Raw genomic sequence first — 19,551 nt, 5'->3', positions numbered from 1 at the left:
CCGTGGGGTTTGTGGAGGGTCATGAATCAGACCGATGCTCCCCGGCCACTCAACTGGACCATCCGCAAGCTCTGCCATGCCGCCTTCCTCCCCTCCGTCAGACTTCTTAAGGTAAGGTGACAGCCCGCCGGGGGAACCGCAGCCCGCCGCTCGGCATCTGCCCGGAGGGCTGCAGGCGCTGTTGCTGGAAAGTTAATTCAGAAATAGTCCCAACTTTGCTATTAATTAGCTTCCCTGCTGCCTTGAAAACCCCTTGCTAGTCGCTGAAGATGCCAAAATTGTGTGTCTGTGCTCCCGTTCGGCACGTTTTTTTCTGTGGGGAAGGGTCTGTGAGAGGGGTAGAAGGGGAGTAAGGGATGGTGGATATCATCTGTGCTTCTGTTTGCCTTGCCTTAAAAAAATCAAGCCGCGAACTTCTAGGGATGAAGAAGTAGTCCGTTTATAAGGTGTGTTCCTTTGTGAGTGGCTCCCTGGTATCTGCTCTTTGGGGTTATCTCATCCCTATTAAATACGCGAATGTCCACTACTACTCGGAACAACTTGTAAGTGGAGCAGGCTGTGAGTGGACAAAAATCATCTTGGTTTGTTGAAAGCTGTTACATAGGAATAGGGTCAGTTAAAGACTGGCAGTGCAGACAGCATCAGTGAAACTTTCTGATGGTGATTTTTTGTTTAAACCAAGTGACACAGTTTTGAAGGTGTTTTTGGTGGTGTTTTAAAATGTGCTTTCCTAGGAGGTAATTATTAATTATTCAAAAAAAATATTTTGGATTATAGACAGCGGAGAGCTCTTAATCTCAGCACGTAAACTACCACTACTATTGTGTGTCCCACTGAAGCTGTTTTAGACGCATTTGTAACTGCAAAACAAAATATCTTGAATCAACTTTGTGATAAAAAAAAATGTTACATTAAACTCAAAAGTCTTCTTTGTTCATAGAACTTCTTAATTAAATGGATTATACAATGAAAACTTAATATAGTTAGATCCCTTTAGGTTTCTGCACCTGCAGTATGGTTTATAAAATGTTGGATTAATGACACTAATTATATCAGTTCATCTTAGTACTTGGTAGTTTGGCTTTGAAATTAATATGCAGCCAGGTAAAACATGGCTACTCTAACAGTGTATTAGAAGGTAATGTTTGACATAACCATTCGATTTTGTGGGGGTTGCTTTCAAATTAGGTCAGTCCTTACTAATGCAATATCTTTGAATAGTAGTGTGGCGTATGATAGTGTGCTTAGCAGGTGTATATTGCACGTACAGTTATTGTACATGCGATGCACAAGTGACCATACTGTGTATCGTAACAGGTATTTGTCACATCCTGACAGGAAGGGGCTACCCTTGAAAAATATTTCTGCTTCCAAACCAGATGTATGACTGCTGGGAGGTACACTGTGAGCAGCTCCAAAGAACAGAAGAAAGATAACACTTAGATTGCTGAAAAAATCAAAATATAACTAATACAGAACAAATCAGAAAAGTGATGTTGATTCTCTTGCAAAGGCTTTTCCCCCTCCCCCCCACCGCAGAAGCACACATTAGAATATCCATACTCTACAAGTCAGATACATTCAGGAAAACATCATTTTCCCAAGGAGTGAGAACACAGATGTGGGGAATTTTATTGTCATTTTCAATATCAGGAAAGAAAAAAGGAGTCTGCAATATTTCTTTTTTGGCAGACAAATGTTGCCCCCTGTGTATGGTTTCTCTTCATTGCACGTTTTAAGGGTGAACGTTGCAATTAATTATTAAAAGAGCTGACCAAAAATGATTTTCTGAAGCTACAGCTATAACCCTTTAGGGCCAGATAGGGAGCGGACCCTGCGGAGTTAACAAGAGCAGGGCAAATAACCAGAGATGAGCAGCCTCTGCACGGAGGGGTGTGTGAGGTGTGCGAGAGACCACAGAAAGGAGGTGGGACTCTGGCACCTTCCTGAGCTGATGCACAGAGCTGGTTGCTTGGAGAAGGAAATGCATGTATCAGCATCTTCCGGGCTCCCAATCAGCTTAAAATTTTGCTTCCAATGTATACTTCTTATCTTTGTCTTTTATTATTTAACATGTTCAAAGCAAGTGAGTCATGTAACAGCAGGGCCCCATTGTCCTAATTCCCCAAGAGCCAACCTGAAGGAATTCTCCTGTCATGAAGAGCTATTAAGGGAAGAGTGTGATAACAGCAGCATTAAATTGCCAGATGATAAATTGCCAGTATAAATATTTTCCTGGGTTTTTTTTTTCTCAGGGAATTTGAAATTTTTTTTTTTATACAATTCACCTATCAGAAGGGTGTGTCTATTTTTTTCTCTTGTGTCTTTCTCCAAAAAATAAAGAAGAAACCTTTTTTTCTAAATGAGAAGGTGTCTTTTAAATCCACAAACATTGGAAAGGCAAGTGCAGTGATCTAAGCTCATTTTTTAATTGCCCAGTTTCCAAATATATTAAGTGTTCATAAGGACTAATACAATATTGTTTCTCAGTGGATATCTAGTAGACCCGTTTTATACAGTCTTAATCTGCAGAGAATGCCTTCAATAACAGAATAAACTTTGCAAAAGCTGATATGTAATGGCACATTTTTATTATTATCTGCTTTACCTATGGTTGCCAAACTCTATTTGAATGTACGCTGTAAATTTATTAAGAGTAAAAGAATGTAAAATATCATAATTTCATTGTCATTTCCATGCTTTATTATAGTCTACCAGGACAAAACAACTAAATGACATTATTATTATGACATATTACTGCGTCCAGCTCTGGAGTCCTCAACATAAGAAGGACATGGACCTGCTGGAGCGTGTCCAGAGGAGGGCCACAGGGATGATTTGAGGGCTGGAGCAACTCTTCTGTGAGGAGAGGCTGAGAGAGTTGGGGCTGTTCAGCCTGGAGAAGAGAAGGCTCTGGGGAGATCTTATTGCGGCCTTCCAGTACCTAAAGGGGGCCTACAGGAGAGACAGGGAAGGACTTTTTACTAGGGCATATAGTGACAGGATGAGGGGGAATGGATATAAACTGGAAGAGGGCAGGGTTAGGTTAAACATCAGGAAGAAATTTTTCTCTTTGAGGGAGGTGAGGCACTGGAACAAGTTGCCCAGAGAAGTTGTTGAGGCTCCATCCCTGGAGGTGTTCAAGGCCAGGCTGGACGTGGCCTTGGGCAACCTGGTCTAGTGGGAGGTGTCCCTGCCCATGGCAGGGGGGTTGAACTCGATGATCTTCAAGGTCCTTTCCAACCTAAACCATTCTATGATTCTATGATTATTAAATTCAAGGATACACCTTTGCCTGAACTTGTATGAATAAGAGATAGCAGACATTTCTTGTTTTACACACGAAAAAATCACTGTGGCATGACCTGGACCTTGGTAATAAACAGCACGAACTTTTCAATTAATTCCATGTCCTCTTAATAAGTAGTCTGAAGTTCTTATCCTGTGGATACAGTTTTAAGTGTAGCATCGGTCCTTTCACACTCATAGATCTAAACAAACACTGGAATCTAAGACTTGCAGGGAGGCCTCTCAGTTTATATTACTCACTAACAAACCTGTGGGATTGTCTTGAAATGATTGGTTTTAAATAAATAATAAAAGGTGTTATTCAACAGGTAGTCTATGCTCTTATTCTGTTCCGTTGAAATGATGTGCAGTGCTCCGTTGCCTGAACTGACATTTGATACTGCTCTGGCCACAGTGACCTCATTTGATTTAAATAAACTAGGATCATTTGCAAACGCTGTCCAGCTTTGCTCCCTGTGCTTTTCTTCCAGGCATGTGTTCCTGTTCTAACCCACTTCACTAATACCCTCATGTTTGGGTACGGTTTTATAATCCTGTTTTCTCAATTTTTCGTTTTCTAACAGGCACACAGAATACTAGGAGCTGTATCTGAAGTAGAGATTGAAACAAATTATTGGAGAATATTTTTACGACTTGTGTCATCAGCTCATCCTTTGCTACTCTCATTTTTCCCCCTAATAAATATTTCCTGTAGCACTTTCTATGCTGGTACTTTCTGTAGTTGTTTCAATATGCTTAAACACATGCTAATGCACTGCCTAATGCCTTTCCTTCTGAAGTAAGAGGATTAAGAAGTGCCTTGAGCACATGTGCAGAGAGGGTGGCTTTGTGCAGAAAGGGAAACTGTCATTTCCTTAGACGGTCAGGTTAGTTTCCAGAAGTGGCTTTCCAGCAGTGACTTGTCCAGCTTCTGTTTCTCTGCCTGAGTTCTGAAGCTTGTTTCTTTGTGTGTTTGGCCAAGGTCTTGTTACCTTGATGCTTTTTTATTTCTTTTAAGGTAGGGTTAATATTAGTGGCAAGCAGCCGTGGTCCACTTTGTGCCATTGTATATGTAAGAGCTATTGTTCCAGTAGCAGAAAGCTCTGGTAGTCTGTTTGTTTCACGGTGGAGGAGAGTTTCTGAGTCTCCACATGTCAGAAGAAGAGATTGCCTCCCAAGAAAGGAAGCCAAATCCCCATGGCAGGATTTAGAGAAAACAGACCTTTTAGAACAATGTTGTCTGCTCTAAAAAAAAAATAATGAATGACAGCATAGTAAAGACTTCACTCAGAGGACCTTGTGCCCTCAGAGAGACTGCAGATGTTGCACTTCTGCTTGGGACAGGTAAGATACATGCCAGGGGATCAAGGAATAAGCAATAGACTAAAAAAACCCAAACAACTGAAAAATAAAAGGTCTGTAATGTGCAATAAGTCTAACACCACAGATTTAGAGATGTGCATATGCAGAAGTACTGCACTAAAAATTTAGAAAGCAACAAATTGCCCAGCCTATTTTTTCTTAATAAGAATACTAACATTTTTTATAATGAACTTGAATTGCATGTCAGTAAGTAGACTTAGAAGGTGGGAACTTTGGAAGGATCAGAGGAAGGGAAACAGAGTGAATCAGAAGAAACACTGGAGAAAATGTTTCGGCTAATTTTTCCCAGAGTATGGTTGAGTAAAAATGCCTGCTCAGCTATCCAAATAAATACAAGGAACGTTTACCTAACCTGAGCAGTAGCCTAAACTAGATCCAGGAACTGCTGGAAGCTTAAAGAGATCTAAATTTCTTGCCAAATAGGAAAACATTTTTTTTTTAATTATTTTTATTTTATTGCCCTATCAAGAATGTGTAAGATAACACAAGAGAAAAATGAAAACATAAAAATGGTTGATTAGGATGATACAGAGTGTCTTTTAAGTGTGATGATATATACATATGAAATTCTGGCCGTATTGAAATATGTGAAATAGAAGTGTGGACAATATTTCTTCTGCTACAGCAAGTTTGGTTGTGTCCGTAAGGAAGGTATCTACAGGAATAAAGACTGGGAAACACGTGGCAGCCTTTATTAGGGCACATAGTGAAATACCACACCATTCAACAGCTTAAAGCAGCTAAAATGTGATTGCTATTTGATTACTGAATACAACTTTATTTGAGGATACTTTTAAAAAATCTGATTTCATAAACTGAACGAAAAATTTGCTTCTCCAAAATGATGGCAGAATGAAATGTGTCCTCTATAAACCCTCTACTGTGAGAAAAAGGGACTGTTAGAAAGGATAAAGGTATATCTTTTGGAACTGATTTTGTCCCTCACATGGATTTGAAAAAAAAACGGTTATTGGACTGATAGAATAGTCCTATAACTTAGGGAAGATAATTATGATAAATAATTTTTAAAATTACTTGTAAGTGGAATTTTGTACCATAATCATGAGATGGTAATGTTAGATTGTGTTATGGTCCTCAGAAACAGAAGTGTAAGCATTTTATGTTATTTTGTTCACTATCAATGAGAAAATAAGCAGAAATCTACACACAAAGGCAGTCAAAATGTGTAGATTTTTTTCTCTTAGCTAGTCTTTTGATGTCCAGTTGGCAGTGAGGTCTTCTGGTTTATTACTGCTTAATGGTTAAGAATTTATTCTGATTATTATTTTAGTTTATTAACCATATCCCCCTTTCAAACTGCAGCAAAATGAGAAGGCAGGTTTACTAAGACTTGACTGAAAAACTGAGATACTTGGAACAAATCCTAATGCATACTGTTATCATTAGTGAGCTGGTGCACTAAATGTTTCTGAAAGTAATATGCACATTAGCGTCAGTAAAATGAGGGTAGTAATTTACCTGTGCCTGCACTCAGCTGCTTACTGACTTAAATTGTAATAACAAATGAGCCACCACTATGCTTCCTTCAGGAGGATTTGATGCATTCTGGGAAGTAATGACAGTTCAGCCCTTAGGATCAGATTGCTTAAAACATAGGCATGTAGAAAATATCAGTCAATGTAACAATTTTCTTGTAAATTTGCTAATAGAAAAACTACTCACACATCTCGGTACGGTGCGACACTGTATACGGTATGAAAGATAGATGAGTTTTAAGAAGGCATGCAAGTTCTCTTCAGAAAGAAATTATTTGATAAACAAACTCCTGTTTTCCTGCCAGAAGGATCATAGTTATATGTATTACAGTTGTAATAGACCTTGTATGGTTTTGCCTCTAATTCACATATTTTCTGGGGTGCATTATTTGTCCTTAGAAACCCAAAAGCCACGTTACCAGCAAAGAGAAAAATTCTGCGTTCTGTTTTGTGCTCTGCTCTTGAACCATCAGTTTCATCATTTAAGGGCAGCAGGAAAAAGAGCTTGGCCTGGCTAGGGCACTGCTATGTCTTTGCAGTCTCCTGCTTTATTGTCTGGAAATTCGTGTAAGACCCCAAATCAGGGGAGCAATGGGTGTTGCAATATAGCTTCATGGCACCTTTGCACAGGTATGCTTGCATTGCTGCAGCTCAGCTGTTAGATGCACCTCTAGTCCTTCACATTTTATAACCAAGTAATGGCAGCGTGGTAAAGACATTTTACAGCTGGGTTTGAAGAACTGATAATATGCCTTTTGGGGGTTGCACATTCTCAAAAGCTGCTTATTTCTTGAAGTCATGCTTCTCACCAATGGTGAGATGCGCTGACCCTTCTCACATGGCAACTGGGCATGTTCATGCATAAGGAGTTTTTGGCAGATTACATCAGTTCATTTCTTCTGAAAGGGAAGGAAATGTAGAAGCTGATAATGATTTTTCCTTACACAGAAGTAGTCACTTTGTGTGGTTCACTCTTTGGTGCAGCAGACATTTTTATATGATCAAAGGTGAATCAGAGCTTGTTAGCAGTTTCCTTTGTTGACTGAATCTTTTCCGTGAACATGACTCAGGTTGGTGACCACTGATTTAGCAGTGATGTAGCAGCAAATCAGTTTCCACAACAAGAAATATTATCTCAATTAAGACAAAAGAAAGGGAGAGATCAAAACAGAAAGCCTAGCAGTAGGACTCATGTTCCCACGGGATAGCCTACATGTAAAAGAGGTAGACACATCAATGCCATTTTGAAGGAGGAGGCTGTAGTCTGCTAATTCCGTGTAAAGGGAAAAATGGTTTTGACTTTCAGGTTGGAAAAGGCTGTGTGAATGCAAAGTTTCTTCTTTTTAACCAGAGAATTTTAGAACAAAAAAGGCTTTTCTTTCTAGGTATGTCACCACTGTGTGAGTGCTTTTCAAAAAGAAGTTATAGAAATGTGTTTCTGTGAAATGGTACTATTAATTTTTCAGTCGTGATGCAGCAGCTAAGGTATAGAAATACCTGTCTGTTTTAAAGTAAGGATCCTGCAATGACTACAGGTTTTTATTCTCTTGCACGTCAACATTATTTTGCAGTGCTTTCCCTAAATCCAGCTGTTTCATTAGTGTCTTTACCTTCATCATAGAAAACACAGTGGGGTTTTTCCACCTTCTGTGCTGCGAGGCCAGTGGGCTTCAGTGACAAAGGTGAAGTATCAGACAACTCATGCAGGGTTGTCCATGTTTCCTGCGTGTAGAAGGACTTCACTCATCAATGATATCTGCATCCCACGAGGCTCAGTCTGTTCATACTTGAATACTTACAGAAGGTGGCAAGTGGCCTCAATTCCCACTGGTCTTTGCAATAATTGATAATACATGAAACACTGCAATAAATTTGCCTATCAGAAAGTAAATGCAAGTTTCCTAATTTGTGACTGCATGAGAGATGCTTTACGGTCTTTTTTCCACAGAAATTAAATATTTGACAAAGTAGCATTTTTGATATATATTAACACAATAGAAAAAAAATAAAGCTGGTTCTGAGAAGATGCTATTGTTTTAAAAATAATTGTAAAATGCTACTACATACAAAAGTCATACAACCAAGAGGCAACAGATACAATGCTGCTTAATGTGTCGGTGGAGTTCTGTATTAACAGTGTAAGATTCTAATGTTCTGCAATACTGTTCCTTATGTTTGAAAGGGTGGCATGTGAAAAATTCAGGGCACAAGACCATAAAGTGAAGCTGAGTGGTTTTATTCCACCTGAATTGCTAACAAGACTATGCTACAGTGCAAAAATAAATGCCTTTGGGGCAATCTGGAAATTTATGTCAAAGCTGGTAATAAAGCATGAAATAAAATAACTTCATCGAAAATATCTTTCATCCCCCAAATAATAGGATGACGTGAAACAGTCTGACAAAGTGCTTTTAGCAGTGTCAAGGAAGTTAGTGAAGAAAATATCAGGATTCTTACAATGTAATTAAAACAATCATCAGACTGATTTTACATTAGTGAGAAGGTGATTGAGTGAAAACATTGTCTTTTGGTTGCCTTTTTCTTCACCTGTTGTTGGTGGATACAGGGGGCAGGTGTAGTAACTTACTGAACCATCACAATTAAGAATTTAAGGAAGGTGTACTGCATTATTTTGTTGCGGAAGGATGACAATTTTGAACTTTGTGATTTACTGAATCGGCATGTCATGTTGCTGCCGGGTCTGTTGTAATGCAACATCACACCTCAGTTTCCCAGTGTGATGGCTCGATGTGCATCTTTGAATACAGCTAGAAAGAGAGACCAAAACTGATTACAGGATACCCTGAGGACCTTCCAGACTCACTTTTCTGTGATAGTATGTCGAGATTTCTAAGTTTTCTGAATTGCAGAAGGCATTTTCTGAATACATTCTTGTTCAATTTTGGGTTCAGCACTTCAGATTACTAGGTGGTGTCTCATGTAGGAGGTCGTATTTGAGGAAGAGTATTTTTTTCTGGCTGTAAATTCTGTGTTATCGCATTTAAACTGTGAAGATCTGCACAACCTAGACATAATACTACTGCTTTTCTCAGTTTTTTCCCCTATGGTTCTGCCCACTTCCTCGCTGGCCCTTTTCTTGAACTGCATCACTCAAAGCAGTTTTCTGACATTCAGCTGCTTAGCCTGTACTTACAGAAGCAATAGTGGTGCCAGGTTATGGTGGCAATAATGATAACAAATGATTTGCTACAGGCAGTCCAATGACTGAGTTATCCAAGGAAGAAGTCAACTCCCTCTGCCTGAAGGATGGGTAGGTCAGGCATCAGGGTTGCCCTGAATGCTCATTAAGACAGGCACAGCAATAGTTAAAGGGATCCCTTTGTTTTTTGGATGTGATGGCTTTAATTTGGGATTCTCTTTGATATATATAGTTGCAAAGCAAAGTACTTTTTAAAATTACACAGTTCAAATCCAACTTAGTCTTTAAAAAGAGTATGATCCTAATTTTTTAGAGGTCCTACACTTACTTTCTTCTGTGAGAACACTGTAGATTGGGATACATCATAAAAAGAGATCCCCAAAAGTTGCTTGCTGTATCCTGCTACTAGCAGAACTACTTCCATATGCATAATTTCTTGCAGGAATGTCCTGGTTTGAGGTGAAACAGGACCAGACCAGCCCAAACCACAATAAGGTGTTTGTCTAAGTTCCTAAAGTCATAACCTTTATAGGCAATCTTTTATAGTGACCCTATCTATGCCATCAGAAATATTTTTTTGTGATGTCTGCCTGGATCTTTCTTGCTGCACTTAAAGTATGTGATTTCTTGTTTTGCCCACTATGAGCAGAGGCAATAGATGTAGCAATCTCTTGTGTTTAAAAATTCTTGTGCTGTGTTTGGAAATTAGCTAGTGTAATAGATCCACTTATGACATATGGCTCATTGTCACCTTCCAACACAAATTATTAGATTATTTATTCCACTATTTCCTCCATGGAAGTTAGACTGAGATTCCCTTGCTGCTTGCTTTTTTCTCTCTTTCTCTATCTTCAGGTGTTTTACTGGAAAGGCCAGTAGGGAGGTGAAGGACTCCTGCTCAATCTTTCATGCTAATCCGAGCTCTTAAAACTGGGGAAGGGTTGATAAGGAAACAGGTATCACAACTCTCCTTCCTTTCTGTCTCCTGAAGAGGAGAGTCTGTTAAATTGTCTACAAAGTCTTTCTGATTTAACTGACTTTACAAGAATGTGAGGTGACTAACAACTGTCAGTCTTCAAGGAGAGTTCTGGGGGGCACAATGCCTTTCTATGTGCACAGCAGAAAGATGGGTTTTGTTTCTTTGCATAGTAATAAATCAGTGCTTTTTAATGGTTGCATTAGCAAAGAAATTTTAAAACTCAATGTGGGGGATTATCAGCAGCACAGTACTTACTAAGACACTGAACTTCAAGCAGATATGCTAACTTTATTACATACAAATGAGGAAATTTAATATTTATGTGCATTTCTCTGGAATAAAAAGGTGATTTTGGTTCTTTCTAACACAAACTTGGGGGGAGGGACATAAAAGATTTTCAGAGATATCCTCGTGGGAAATTAAATACGATCCGTTTATTTTCTTTTGATACATGTGATTATTTAAGAACAATTTAAAGATCTGATCTATCAAGCCAAAAATATCCTGTGCAATTTCTTATTAATGGTAACTGTGGGAGCTTTAGCCTATTCAAATTGGGAATAGTAAATTGTTCAGAGGATTGCTTCCCCTTAGAAGCTGCTGACTGCTATTACTAACATCCAAGGATGAGGTTTTTTTCTTGTGGTTACTTTTAGTTCTTAAGTAGTGCAAATTTTCAGTTTTATTTAATGTTCAAAAATTCTCAAGAGTTACTAAAACATCCCATGATAAAATGGATATCTGTAGAGTTAGAACAAATGAGAAGAACTACTTGTTCACCCACTATTGCACTCTGCCAGTGATGTGACTACAATAAGAAGTCTTTAAGTAAGCCCTGAAACTGAGCAAATTGTTTGCATCAAATTATCTGACAAATTTAGTGTCTCAATGACATGATATGTGTTAGCACAGATAGTTTCCATCAATTTATTTAGGACTCATCTGAAAACCAGTTGAATCAATGGAGACAATTTCACTGATTTTTAGGGGCGTTGGCCCTTATTTACCAGATAGCAGAGCTTGAAGCTTGAAGCAGAAACACTGCAATAGTCCATGATATGTATAATGTACATTAGATTATTTTGATTCAAGACTGGGCATACGTTCAAGTATCTCTGCTGCAAATAGTTGTGTGCATAACTAATGCTGCAAATTTTTTCCATATCAAATCCCAAGTCTACTCTACCCATAAAGTAAATGAGGAGGGCAAAAAGCTGAAGTAAAGTACTTAATATGATTAAACAAATATGAGTAGCTGCAGAGAAGTGTGTGGAACATTTATTAATTGAATTGATTAGTGGCATGGCGTAAGGAAAAAAAATGCTTTTTCATTTTCTTTGAGCAATGAAGATTTGCTCACTATCCATGGCAGCCCTAGCCCTTGTTTGCATTGATGCAATCACAGAATGACATTTTATTACAGTTAAACCACATTAATGGTGGAGTGTTTGCTCCTAGTGCTTCAGAATTGCATAGTGAAGTATTGTACTTTAGGTGATTTTGTGATGCTTTATTTCAGTATCAATGTGATAACTTAAGATGACATTGCTTCAAGCCTTGATAACTAGATTCCTTGTGACAGTCATCTCGACCCTAATTCTACTCTTAGCACTTGTTACTAAATGCCTATTTAAAAGGTAGAGCTAATTTCATGTCAGGAAGGATTTCTCCTCAATGATGATTTAAGATTGGCTGATGTGGCATTTGGACCCCCGTTCTGGGACACACTATTCCTTGGCCTTAGCTAAAGCAAGGTTAATACTGAAACACCATGTGAACTAAGCTGGCATGTGTCTCTTCTCCCACAGCATTTCTTCCTCATGCCAAAATGCTATGGCGTGCACTAGATGTAAATGTATACTCTAGAAAAAGGTCTCTTCCAGATGAAAAATCTGAGTTTGGAAGCACCTATTATGTATCATCATGAGTAAAACTAGCGAGCTCAAGATCAGTGCATCCCTAGGAGTAAGAAATCAGGCAAAGGATGCAGGAGGCCTGCATGGATGAGCAAGGAGCTTCTGGAAAAATTCAGATGGAAGCAGAAAATGTACAGAATGTGGAAAAAGGGACTGGCTGCTTGGGAAGGTATAGGAACATTGTCAGAGTATGCAGGGATGCAATGAGGATGGCTAAAGCCCACTTGGAATTAAACCTGGCAAGGGATGTCACAGACAACAAGGAGGGCTTCTTCAAATACATCAGTAGTAAAAGGAAGACTAGGGAGAACGTGGGCCCACTGCTGAATGAGGTAGGTGCTCTGGTGACGGAGGATGCAGAGAAGGCGGAGTTACTGAATGCCTTCTTTGCTTCAGTCTGTATTGCTAAGGCTGATCCCCCAGGAATCTCAGACCCTGGAGAGAACTTGGAGAAAGGAAGACTCTCCCTTGATAGAAGAGGATTGGGTTACAGAACATTTAGGGCAAACTTCACTCCCACAAACCCATGGGCCCTGATGGGATGCACCCACAAGTGCCAAGGGAGGTGGGTAGATATTATTGCAAAGCCACTCTCCATCGTCTTCGAAAGGTCATGGAGAACAGGTGAGGTGCCTGAGAACATTGGAAAGCCAGTGTCATGCCAGTCTTAAAAAAGGGCAAGAAGGAGGACCCCAGAAACTACAGGGCAGCCAGCCTCACTTCCATCCCTGAAAAGGTGATGGAACGGCTCATCCCGGATGTCTTCTCTAAGCATGTAGAGAAGAACTTTATCAGGAGTGGTCAGTATGGATTCACCAAGGGGAAATCATGCTTGACTAATCTGATAGCCTTCTATGATGGCATGACTGGCTGGGTAGATGAGGGGAGACCAGTGGACATTGTCTACCTCAACTTCAGCAAGGCTTTTGACACTGTCTCCCATAACATCCTCACATGTAAGCTTAGGAAGTGTGGGTTAGATGAGTGGACAGTGAGGTGGATTGAGAACAGGCTGAATGGCAGAGCTCAGAGGGTTGTGATCAATGGTCCAGAGTCTAATTGGAGGCCTGTAGCTAGCAGTGTTCCCCAGGGGTCACTACTAGGCCCACTCTTGTTCAACATATTTCTCAACGATGTGGATGAAGGGACAGAGTGTACCCTCAGCAAGTTTGCTGATGACACAAAACTGGGAGGAGTGTCTGACACATTACAAGGCTGTGCCACCATTCAGCAAGACCTGGACAAGACAGTTGGGTGGAGAGGAGCTTAATGCAGTTCAACAAGGGCAAGTGTATGGTCCTGCATCTAGGGAGGAATAACCCCATGCACAGGTACAGGTTAGGGGTTGACCTGCTGGAAAGCAGCTGTGCAGGGAGGGACCTAGAAGTGCTGGTGGACAATAAGTTGACCATAAGTGAGCAATGTGCCCTTGTGGCCAAGAAGGCCAGTGGTGTCCTGGGGTGCATTAAAAAGAGTCTGGCCAGCAGGTCAAGGGATGTTATCGTCCCACTCTACTCTTCCCATGTGAGGCCACGTCTGGAGTACAGTGTCGAGTTCTGGGCTCCCCACTTCACAAAGGACAAGGAGCTACTGGAAAGAGTCCATCAGAGGGCTACGAAGATGATCACGGGACTGGAGCCTCTCTTTTCTGAGGAAAGGCTGAGAGACCTGGGTCATTTTAGCCTGGGGAAGAGAAGACTGAGAAGGGATATTATCTGTGTTTATCAAGAGGATGAGGCCAGGTTCTTTTCAGTTGTGCCTGGTGACAGGACAAGAGGCAACGGGCACAAACTGGAACACAGGAAATTCCATCTCAACATGAGGAAAAAACTTATTTGCTTTGAGGGTGACAGAGCACTGGAACAGGCTGCCCAGAGATGTTGTGGAGTTTCCTTTTCTGGAGATCTTCAAACCTACCTGGATGCATTCCTGTCCAACCTGCTCTAGGTGAACCTGCTTTGGCAGGGAATTTGGACTAGATGATCTCCAAAAGTCCCTACCAACCCCTACCATTCTGTGATTAACATCCTCAAAGTCACTTTTTAATGCCTTATTTTTGTGTGCTCAGAAGTAATATCCCTTGACTCTATATTGGTTTTTCAGAAACTACCAAGGCATCATTCACTGGAAATAACAGTCCCAACACAACTGTAACAGTCTGTTATCTTGTTTCCTGAAACTGGAGAACTCAAAATTGCTAAGATGAGGGACTTATAATGTGTATCAAAACTGCTCCATTAAAATTTTATCTCTTTCTGGTTTTCCTGTTTTGTGCTTCCATCATGCAACAGGCTATGACCCTAAATTTTGTGTTTGAGGTCTTCCTCAGATACACAAACTAGCTGCCATTAAAACACTTGCTTCCTGCTGTGGGGACTTTCAGCTTTTCACCAGGGGGCCACAGGCAGCATAACATAATGCACTTGTTTCGGTGCAAACAAGGAAGATTCAGAAAGGAATGAGATACCCATAATTAATTCAGGTAGTTGATATGTGATCTGAATACTCTGTGAATACATAAATGCTAAAACACATTATGCTTAAAGCAGCAATTATTATCATATCCCACTTGTTTGGATTATGTACATACTGGTAGATCTCTGCTTGTACTATTTTTTTTTCCAAATTCCATTCATAAAAATGGGTTATTTAAAAATAAAAAATTGAAGTAGTTTAGCAACAGAAATATGGAAAAGATGCTATAAGTAAGATAAAGCAGATGAAAACAGAAAAGTCAACAATAATGCAATGTCTTTGAACTTAATGCAAAGGATAAAATACAAATACATTTTAGAATGTCATATTACTAATACCGGTTTGTTGCAGAATTGCCTAATCAAGTTAATCTTTTCACTAGCTGCTGTTTGCTGTCTGCTTCCTGATCTCATTCTGGAGATAGCAGATCTGAGCTAAAATTAGTTAGCTCATCCATGTATACTTAGAGTCATAGAATATCTCGTGTTGGAAGGGACCCATAAGGACCATTGAGTCCAACCTCCTGCTCCACACGGGACTACTTAAAACTTAACCATATGACTAAGAGCATCGCCCAGATGCTCCTTGAACTCTCACAGGCTTGGTCCCATGATCACTTACCTGGGGATCCTCTTCCAGTGATCAACCACCCTCTCAGTGAAGAACCTTTTCCTAATGCCCAATCTGAACTTCCACTGACGCAGCTTCATTCCACTTTAACATGAGATCAGCACCTTCCCCTCCACTGCCCTCCTTGAGGAAGCTGTAGACTGCGATGAGGTCACCCCTCAGCCTTGTCTTCTCAAAGCTCAGCAAGTGAAGTGACCTCAGCTGCTCCACATTATTCTTGCCCTCGAGGTCTTTCACCATCTTGATTGCCCTTCTCTGGACACACTTTAATAGTTTGATGTCATTCTTATATTGAGGCACCCAAAACTGCACACAATATTTAAGGTGGGGCCACACCAGTGCAGTGTAGAGAGGGACAATCACCTCCCTTGACCTGCTAGCAATGCTGTGCTTGATGCACCCCAGGACACGGTTGGCCCTTTTGGCTGCCAGGGCACACTATTGATTCATATTCAGCTGGCCACCAACTCAAATCCCCAGATCTCTTTCTGCGGAGCTGCTCTCCAGCCTCCTGTTCCCCAATTTGTACATATAACCAGGATTACCCCATCCCAGGTGCAGAATCTGGCACTTGCTCTAGTTAAATTTCATACAGTTGGTGATTGCCCAAGCTCTCTTGTCTATCCAGATCCCTCTGTAACAACTCTCTACCCTCAAGGAGTCCACAGCTCCTCCAAGTTTAATATCATTGGCAGACTTACTTGATGTACATTCAACTCCTGCATCCAGATCATTTATAAAAACATTAAAACTTTACTTGACATCCCCTTTGCTATTTTACTCTCAGTACTAGAAATAGCAGTGGAAACTGGAGTTCATGGTGGACAGCGAGGCTGAACATGAGGCAGCAGTGTACTCTTTCGGCAAAGAAGGCCAGCATCATCGTGCACTGTGTTAGGACTGTAGCCAGCAAGGGTCAAGGGAAGTGATCCTTCTCCTCTGTTTGTGAGACGACATCTGAGTACTGTGTCCAGTTCTGAGCTCCCCAGAACAAGAAGCATATGGACATGGTGGAGTGAATGTGGTGAAGGCCACTAAACTGGTCAGGAAGTTTTGCACATGGCATGCAAGAGAGAGCGGGGTTTGTTCAACCATAGGAAGGGAAGGTGGAGGAAATTCTGTTTCTGGCTTTCTATACCTAAAAGCAGGGTAGAGATGAGATGAAGCCAGAGGTTTTTCAGACATGCAGAGTGTCAGGACAAGAGTAATGGAAACAAGTCATCATAAGGGCGTTTAAGCACTGAAACAGGTTGTCTGGAGAAGCTGTAGACTTTCCATCCTTGGAGATGCTCAAAACTGAGCTGTGTGGGGCCTGAGCAGCCAGATCTAACTGGAGCTGTCTGGCAAGTTGTGTATTCCTAATTTGATATAGTTTCCAAAATGGAGCAAAGACTGTTAATCTTCAAAGAAAATGTCCTTGGTTTTACAGGCATCTCTTCTGTTTTAAATGTGGGCAGAGACATATTTTTAAACGCTTTCTTAAGCAGTGAAGAACAACGTTGCAACTGGTAGGCTGTTATCACAGGATCTTCTTGAATTCAGGAGTCGTCAGAAGAGTCTTCTGAAGTTACTCTCCATGCTTGGTGACAGTGGATATATCAAGGGTGAAAGGTGACAAACTTTATCTGTATCCTGTGGATGTGGAGCAGAGTGGTTTCTTGGTACACATTACACTGCAATTACGTTCTGGAGTTGTTTTTGCTGTAGCAGCTTTGCAGCTGAGTGTCTCACAAATTTGTTTGGATGGCTGGTTGCATCACAATTGTAGAAACTGATTTACAGCAACAGGCAGCTTTCAGAAAGTTCAGACAGCCATTGTGTCTCTGTCTCTTTAGCATGCTAGCAGTTGAGCTAGCAATTTATATCAGCTACATGCTGTCAAGTGGTTTGTTATCTGTGACCTACTTCATTTCAAATTGAATATTTACTTGTTTATGCACAGTTATGCACAGTGGGGCTATCAGTCATTTCTTTGGCAGGACTTGTTTTGATAAGTCTTTAAGAATAGGGCTAGGCACCACTGGCAGCAATGGTGGAGGAAGCATCCTGAAAGATCCTGGAGCAGGGTTTTGTCTTCAGCCTCTGTCTGCCTCCTTCCCAGACAGAAGCACAAGGATCCTGATTGTCCGTTAACAATGAGGTTGTGCTGCTGCAACCATGCCCTCCAAGGATGACAGGAAAATGGTGTGCAGGATGCGGAAGGACGTGTCTGAAGTCTTGTGTTATACCCTTTGGATGATCCTGCTATCTACAGCAGAGGCACCGGCTGATGTGTGGCATGACTGGGTAGAAACTGGGGCCTTCTGGGCAAATTGAGAGGCCAAAAAACTATGGGAGTCAGGTCTGACAGAGGCCCCAGCCTCTGGGGCAGGTTAGCCCTGGTCATCTCAATGGAAATGGCCTCAGTTAGCCCTAGACTGTAATGGGCTTACTGCCCCACACTCAATTTCCACAGACAACTTCATGATTTGTACAGTGAACCATGGCCACGGACACGAGGTCACAGTCCCCAGAGAACTGCTCCAGGGCAGCGCATGAGTATTTGCAGACAGGGATTGCTGTGGGGGCAGGAGGTGTTAGAGAAGCTTGCAGGGCTGTGACCTGCCTCTGTCAGAGCTGGCCTTGGGTACAGGCAGCCAAACCCCTAGGAGCTGGAGAAAAGGTGTTGCAGAGGAGGACTCCACAGAAAGATGGTTTCAGGTTGGTCAGGGCAATCAGAGCTCAAGGCCTTGGACAAACCCTTGCATGGGGATGCAATAGTCATCTTTTTTTTTTTTTTTTTTTTTTTGAGGAGGAGGAGGAGGAGGAAAGAACAGGGCACTGATAGGGTCTGTGGAAGACTTTCTGGTCTCACTTGAATCGGTGTGTCAGTCTGAGTTTGGTTCATAAAGAACTTAAAGCAATCTAGTAAACTGAATATTTCATTAATTCCCTGCTATTTTTCCCATTTCCTTTAGATAGGCAATTTAAACACCATTACTTGTACAGGGTTTATTGTACACGTACACTCAGTTGAAGCATATTTTCAGAAAAAAAGCTTTTTAAAATCTGAACTGTGTTTTACACTGCATTGTATTTTACAAAGAATTTTCCCTTAAGATAAATATATAGCAGAATATTTTATATTCCCCCTGGCAGAGTGTACTGATATGACCAAATTTTCAGGGTAAACCTCTAAGCAGCCATTAGACTATGGCTTTTTATCAAGAAGCTGCGCTGTATTTGAAGCATTGATCGAGGTATTAATATGGAAAACACAAGCAAAAGTTTTTCTACTTTAGGGAAAATAAAAATTCAGTATTTTCCCTGCGTGCTCAACCTCACTGTTCCTTTTTCAAAGGAAGACATGTATGATATCTTTCTGAAAAGCTTAAGAATTGTTTCTTCAGTATTGATATTGGGGCTCATACCGATCAGTGAATTTTTGTTTGTAGGGCAGGCTTTTTTTTTTTTTTCTGATTGTTACACATCGCATTGCCTGAAGTAGTTCTGTCTTAAGCCTACTATCTCATAATAAACCAGTGGTGTGGAGGAATCACTCAACTCTAGCTGAGCTGGATGTATTCACATATATGCTCATACAGCTCCTTATAGTCATAGTGCTAGCTGTGACATTGCATCTTGTGGGTACAGTTTGAAGAAGGCTCTATGATGTAAGAGATCACAAGTATAGCTGTTAGTCTTCTCTTATAAGGATAAGGAAAATAAAATCTGTATCCACCGGAGGTATGTTTGCACAGCAGAGAGAATAAAAGTCTTCAGACGTCTCCACCCTGCTTACAGCTCTGTACTGAGATACTGACACTCAAACCTTCTGACTCAGGATGGTTTCAGATGATCTGGAAGAAGTATCTCCCCTTCCTCTTCCTTTCCTCTTCCTAGGAATTGTCCAGAGGCTGTTTTCCTTTTCCTCTCCTCTCCTTGAAAGATGAGCTAGTGACTGTACCTGGAAGCAAAGTATAAACACACAGTTAGTTCTTCTGGAGGATCCTGGAGGATCCTTTCCAAACTACTGTAGTAGCAACACCTGCATTTCTTTCCAAAGCTAGAAGAGCTAGTCAGATAATTCCACTTCTGAAGCATGGGAGATTAGTTCACCTGATAAGTTTATGCAGCTGTATCCAGCCAGATGACATATGAGTTATTCACCAGTTATTCACCAGGCCTTGGGCATCGATGATGCTTTGAGGTCTGCTGTTTCTTCCCTTTGGCATATAACAAAGG

At 40.8% G+C, this 19,551-nt stretch overlaps 1 protein-coding gene across 1 annotated transcript in view; it reads left to right on the top strand.

Annotated features, from left to right (window-relative positions):
- The first annotated feature begins 21 nt into the window (after nt 1-21).
- Nucleotides 22-19,551, top strand: part of TRPM3 (transient receptor potential cation channel, subfamily M, member 3) — a 279,012-nt gene continuing 259,482 nt past the window's right edge. Inside the window, exon 1 of the mRNA XM_009886395.1 lies at nt 22-111. Coding sequence (XP_009884697.1) covers nt 22-111 — 90 coding nt within the window. The remainder of the gene's footprint in view (nt 112-19,551) is intronic.

Source organism: Charadrius vociferus, unplaced genomic scaffold, assembly GCF_000708025.1.
Source record: "Charadrius vociferus isolate BGI_N301 unplaced genomic scaffold, ASM70802v2 scaffold505, whole genome shotgun sequence".
In the NCBI taxonomy this organism is placed as follows: Eukaryota; Metazoa; Chordata; class Aves; order Charadriiformes; family Charadriidae; genus Charadrius; species Charadrius vociferus.
The sequence above is the reverse complement of the archived record's forward strand: the minus strand, read 5'-3'. Positions and strand labels throughout refer to the sequence as shown.